The sequence below is a fragment of the Gorilla gorilla genome, chromosome 1 (genome assembly GCF_029281585.2).
Source record: "Gorilla gorilla gorilla isolate KB3781 chromosome 1, NHGRI_mGorGor1-v2.1_pri, whole genome shotgun sequence".
Classification (NCBI taxonomy): Eukaryota; Metazoa; Chordata; class Mammalia; order Primates; family Hominidae; genus Gorilla; species Gorilla gorilla.
In genome coordinates, this window is record NC_073224.2 from 97,109,504 (window position 1) to 97,115,739 (window position 6,236).

Here is a 6,236-nt window from a genome sequence, read left to right on the forward strand (position 1 = left end):
TACTTATGCAAATTTCTGCAGCCAGCTTGAATTTTTCCCCAGAAAATGGGTTTTTCTTTTCTACCATATGGTCAGGCTGCACATTTTCCAAACTTTTATGCTCCCTTTCCCTTTTAAACATAAGTTCCAATTTCGGATCATCTCTTTGTGAACACATATCATTATATGTTTTCAGAAAAAGCCAGGTCACTTCTTGAATGCTTTGGTGCTTAGAAATTTCTTAAGCACCAAAGCATTCAAGAAATCATGTCTCTTAAGTAAAAAGTTCCACAGATCTCTAGGGCGTGGGCAAAATGCCACCATTGTCTTTGCTAAAGCATAGAAAGAGTGACCTTTACTCCCATCCCAATAAGTTCCTCATCTCCATCTAAGGACACCTCTGCATGAACTTCATTTTCCATATCACTATCAGCATTTTGGTCAAAACCATTCAACAAAACTCAGGAAGTTCCAAGCTTTTCCACATCTTCCTGTCTTCTCCTGAGCCCTCCAAACTCTTCCAGCCTCTGCCCATAGTCAGTTCCAAAGTTGCTTCCACATTTTTAGGAATCTTTATAGCAGTATCCCACTATCCTGGTACCAATTTTCTGTATTAGTTTGTTTTCACACTGCTATAAAGAGCTACCTGAAACCAGGTAATTTATAAACAAAAGAGGTTCAATTGACTCACAGTTCTGCGTGGCTCGGGAGGCCTCAGGAAACTTACAATTATGGCAGAAGGCAAAGGGGAAGCAGGTACCTTCTTCACAAGGTGGCAGGAGAGATAGAGGGTGGGGAGGAACTGCCAAACACTTTTAAACCATCAGATCTTGTGAGAACCCACTCACTAAAATGAGAACAGCATGGGGGAAACCGCTCCTATGATCCACCCACCTCCCACCAGGTCCCTCCCTTGACATGTGGGGATTGCAATTCAAGATGAGATTTGGGTGAGGACACAGAGCCAAACCATATCAGATAGAGAGTGGTGGGACAGAGGACCGCTTCTTTTAGGCATAAAGCCTTGAAATTATTTCACTTTTAAACTAGGAGCAAGAATTCAGGAGGAAGTTGGCTGGGCATGATGGCTCATGCCTGTAATCCCAGCACTTTGGGAGGCTGAGGTGGGCAGATCATGAGGTCAGGAGATTGAGACCATTCTGGCTAACATGGTGAAACCCCGTCTCTACTAAAAATACAAAAAATTAGCTGGGTGTGGTGGCATGTGCCTATAATCCCAGCTACTCAGGAGGCTGAGGCAGGAGAATCACTTGAACCCAGGAGGCAGAGGTTGCAGTGAGCTGAGATTATGTCACTGCACTCTAGCCTGGGTGACAGAGCGAGATTCCATCTCACAAAAAAAAAAAAAAAAAAAAAAAAAGAAAAGAAAATAAAGAATTCAGGAGGAAGTTATAAACTGTGTTGAATGTTGCCAAGAAGCTGGGTAAAATAGGAACAGAAAATTCATTATTAGATTTAATGAGAGAGGTGTTTGTTTATGTTGGCTTCACTAGAGTGGTGAAGGCCAATGTCTGATTTCCATGGATTGAGGAGGGAACAGGAGATGGAAAATAGAGGTTGTCAACACACGTAAACTTTTCCTTCCTTCCTCCCTCTCTCCCTCCCATCCTTCCTTTTTTCTCTTTTCTTTCTTCTTTCTCTAAAAGATTAAATATATTATAGTATGATTTTGTGGAAATGATCAAGTAAAGATGAATAAATTAATAATACAGAAGATAGAGAGGATACCTATAGGAGCAAAATTCCTTGCATGGTCGACAGAGTCTGGGATCCACTGAAGAACTGCAAGGGTTGGCCTTAGATGTAACACAGGGAGAGCTCATCCTTTTTAATAGAGGAAGACAGAAAGGCTGGCACATTGGGTTGTAGGAGGATATATAAGGATATCAGTTAGGTGTTAAGAACAGAAAGACTGAGTTAAAAGTGATTTAACAAAAGAGGAGAGTATTTCTCCTTTAAGTAAATTTTCAGGTAGGCAGCCTAGAGCTGATGCAGTGGCTCCATACCCAATTATCCAGGCTCCATCTATCTTGTTGCCATGCCAACCTCAACATGCAGCTTACACTTGCTGGCCTGAAAGTGAACTATTCCATCTCCTGCTATCATGACTGAATACTAGTCAAAAGGAAAAAGGGGGAAGTGGGAAGGGAAAGCACATACCTTTCTTAAAGAGCACAACCTAGAGATTGTCCCTATTCTGTTCATATCTTGTTGGCCTTAATTTAATCACATCATCACTGCAAGCTACAGTGTGGGCTGGGAAATTTGGTGTTTGAGGGGATGACCAAGCGCCCAACTGAAAATGTTATTCTTCTCTTATGAGAAGTAGAGAATGGATGTTAGGGAATGGCTAGAAGCCTCTGCTACAAAGGATACGGTGGTTCTTTTCTGATTGCTTCTAACTTCTCAATGAAAGGTGAGTTCATCAGCTGAATGAAAGAATAAATGAGATTTTGGGGACTTGAGGAGCAAGGAGAAGGAGTATAATAGTCATTTTGAAGAGTGAGTTAAGTAGGGAACTGTAGTAAGATTGACAGACGTGTGGAGGGATTACTTGAATCTTGTGAATAGAGGAAAGAGTAGAATCAGATTATCCTGACTCCTGCCTGAAGCTTTACATATTCAGAGAAAAATGTTGGAAGAAACTTTGATATAATGCTATGTCTGTGATCAGGCACACATTTCACTGGATTTTTACTGTCAGGGCCATCATTTAGTGCCACGATGTCTAGAGAGTTCTTAATAAGTGTACTCAATTGGCTGAGAAAATGTGTCCATGCAAAAAACCAAACACCGCATGTTCTCACTCATAGACGGGAATTGAACAATGAGAATACTTGGACACAGGAAGGGGAACATCACATTCTGGGGACTGTTGTGGGGTGGGGGGAGGGGGGAGGGATAGCATTAGAAGATATACCTAATGCTAAATGATGAGTTAATGGGTGCAGCACACCAGCATGGCACATGTACACATATGCAACTAACCTGCACATTGTGCACATGTACCCTAAAACTTAAAGTATAATAATAATAAAAAAATGTGTCCATGGCTCAGGGAGGAGCATGTTTGTTTTCCTCATTTCCCAGTCTGTAAATAAGCAAATTCTGAAAGGGGTTAGTGATAATGTCCATCTCCAGAAGCTGTCAGATTTCCTTTGTCAAACTCTATGATTTGGGCTGAAGTAGGTGTTGGAGAGGCAGCTACCACGTGCACCCAGATGGCCACTCGTTTAATATGTTACCATTTCCCATTATTTTCGCAGGATAGATAGCCAAAGTGGAGCCCTGAGAGATTTCTTCATTTTTCCTGTCATAAAGAATTGGTAATTCAGTAGTCATAGGAGTTTGTAATAAATAACTCACATTGATTTCTCTGTTCTGGAATAATTTGGCTTCCCCTCTTCCCGAAGCTCTGACACCTGCCCCAACAAGCATTGTTGGAAAATTATTTACATAGTGGCGCAAACTCCCTTACTGCTTTGGATATAAATCCAGGCAGGAGGAGGTAGCTCTAAGGCAAGAGATCTAGGACTTCTAGCCCCAGAACTTTCAGCCGAATACATCTTTTCCAAAGGAGTGAATTCAGGTCCTTGTATCACTGGCAGCAGGGCGTGACCATGGAGAAGCTGTTGTGTTTCTTGGTCTTGACCAGCCTCTCTCATGCTTTTGGCCAGACAGGTAAGGGCCACCCCAGGCTATGGGAGAGATTTGATCTGAGGTATGGGGGTGGGGTCTAAGACTGTATGAACAGTCTCAAAAAAAAAAAAAAAAAGACTGTATGAACAGAACAGTGGAGCATCCTTCATGGTGTGTGTGTGTGTGTGTGTGTGTGTGTGTGTGTGTGTGTGTGCTGGGTAACTGGAGAAGGGGTCAGTCTGTTTCTCAATCTTAAATTCTATACGTAAGTGAGGGGATAGATCTGTGTGATCTGAGAAACCTCTCACATTTGCTTGTTTTTCTGGCTCACAGACATGTCGAGGAAGGCTTTTGTGTTTCCCAAAGAGTCGGATACTTCCTATGTATCCCTCAAAGCACCGTTAACGAAGCCTCTCAAAGCCTTCACTGTGTGCCTCCACTTCTACACGGAACTGTCCTCGACCCGTGGGTACAGTATTTTCTCGTATGCCACCAAGAGACAAGACAATGAGATTCTCATATTTTGGTCTAAGGGTATAGGATACAGTTTTACAGTGGGTGGGTCTGAAATATTATTCGAGGTTCCTGAAGTCACAGTAGCTCCAGTACACATTTGTACAAGCTGGGAGTCCGCCTCAGGGATCGTGGAGTTCTGGGTAGATGGGAAGCCCAGGGTGAGGAAGAGTCTGAAGAAGGGATACACTGTGGGGGCAGAAGCAAGCATCATCTTGGGGCAGGAGCAGGATTCCTTCGGTGGGAACTTTGAAGAAAGCCAGTCCCTGGTGGGAGACATTGGAAATGTGAACATGTGGGACTTTGTGCTGTCACCAGATGAGATTAACACCATCTATCTTGGCGGGCCCTTCAGTCCTAATGTCCTGAACTGGCGGGCACTGAAGTATGAAGTGCGAGGCGAAGTGTTCACCAAACCCCAGCTGTGGCCCTGAGGCCCAGCTGTGGGTCCTGAAGGTACCTCCCGGTTTTTTACACCGCATGGGCCCCACGTCTCTGTCTCTGGTACCTCCCGCTTTTTTACACTGCATGGTTCCCACGTCTCTGTCTCTGGGCCTTTGTTCCCCTATATGCATTGCAGGCCTGCTCCACCCTCCTCAGCGCCTGAGAATGGAGGTAAAGTGGTCTGGGAGCTCGTTAACTATGCTGGGAAACTGTCCAAAAGAATCAGAATTTGAGGTGTTTTGTTTTCATTTTTATTTCCTTTTAAGTCGGACAGATCTTGGAGATAATTTCTTACCTCACATAGATGAGAAAACTAACACCCAGAAAGGAGAAATGATGTTATAAAAAACTCACAAGGCAAGAGCTGAGAAGGAAGCGCTGATCTTCTATTTAATTCCCCACCCATGACCCCCAGAAAGCAGGAAGGCATTGCCCACATTCACAGGGCTCTTCAGTCTCAGAATCAGGACACTGGCCAGGTGTCTGGTTTGGGTCCAGAGTGCTCATCATCATGCCATAGAACTGCTGGGCCCAGGTCTTCTGAAATGGGAGGCCCAGCAATACCACGCAGTCCCTCCACTTTCTCAAAGCACACTGGAAAGGCCATTAGAATTGCCCCAGCAGAGCAGATCTGCTTTTTTTCCAGAGCAAAATGAAGCACTAGGTATAAATATGTTGTTACTGCCAAGAACTTCAATGACTGGTTTTTGTTTGCTAGCAGTGCTTTCTTAATTTTATGGCTCTTCTGGGAAAATCCTCCCCTTTTCCACACGAACCTTGTGGGGCTGTGAATTCTTTCTTCATCCCCACATTCCCAATATACCCAGGCCACAAGAGTGGACGTGAACCACAGGGTGTCCTGTCAGAGGAGCCCGTCTCCCATCTCCCCAGCTCCCTATCTGGAGGATAGTTGGATAGTTACGTGTTCCTAGCAGGACCAACTACAGTCTTCCCAAGGATTGAGTTATGGACTTTGGGAGTGAGACATCTTCTTGCTGCTGGATTTCCAAGCTGAGAGGACGTGAACCTGGGACCACCAGTAGCCATCTTGTTTGCCACATGGAGAGAGACTGTGAGGACAGAAGCCAAACTGGAAGTGGAGGAGCCAAGGGATTGACAAACAACAGAGCCTTGACCATGTGGAGTCTCTGAATCAGCCTTGTCCGGAACCAGATCTACACCTGGACTGTCCAGGTCTATAAGCCAATAAAGCCCCTGTTTACTTGAGTGAGACCAAGCTGTTTTCTGATGGTTGCTTTAGAAGTTGTGACTAACTTCTCTAATGACCTTTGAAATCAAGTCCCTGTAAGTTTACACTGCCCATTACACAACATATCCATGGCACTTTAACCTGTCCAAGAGTCCCCTGAAGGGATTCCCTCTGACAAGCACAGTCCCTCTTTTGAGATAGCTGGCCATTCATGTAGGGCCAGTTGTGGGGGTTTTAGTACTCTCATTCTATCATTATTCCAATTTGAGGAGCAAAAACTAAAGATCATTGAGATCCATGGATCTGCTGCCAGGTTCAGTGACTGGAATGCACTTGCCCCAGCTGGTTCAGGTTCTTTGTAGAAACAGACCCCTCAAAGATGACAGCAGCTGGCTTCCTCCAGAAGTGTCCTTCAACACTGTCTTTCAGT

The 6,236-nt window shown here is 44.4% G+C and overlaps 1 protein-coding gene across 1 annotated transcript; it reads left to right on the forward strand.

Annotated features, from left to right (window-relative positions):
* Positions 1 to 3,408: 3,408 nt before the first annotated feature.
* CRP (C-reactive protein) lies at positions 3,409 to 5,823 on the forward strand. Its single transcript, XM_004027069.4, has 2 exons — positions 3,409 to 3,681; positions 3,973 to 5,823. Exons 1-2 carry the CDS (start codon positions 3,621 to 3,623, stop codon positions 4,584 to 4,586), a joined length of 675 nt encoding a protein of 224 aa, XP_004027118.1. The 5' UTR covers positions 3,409 to 3,620; the 3' UTR covers positions 4,587 to 5,823.
* The last annotated feature ends 413 nt before the right edge of the window (positions 5,824 to 6,236 follow it).

What these genes read in the sequence shown, in the direction of transcription:
- CRP (XM_004027069.4), top strand. Translation starts at nt 3,621, where the DNA reads ATGGAGAAGCTGTTGTGTTTCTTGGTCTTGACCAGCCTCTCTCATGCT. An exon ending in TCATGCTTTTGGCCAGACAG is followed by an intron (nt 3,682 to 3,972) that starts GTAAGGGCCACC and finishes TCTGGCTCACAG; the next exon opens with ACATGTCGAGGAAGGCTTTT.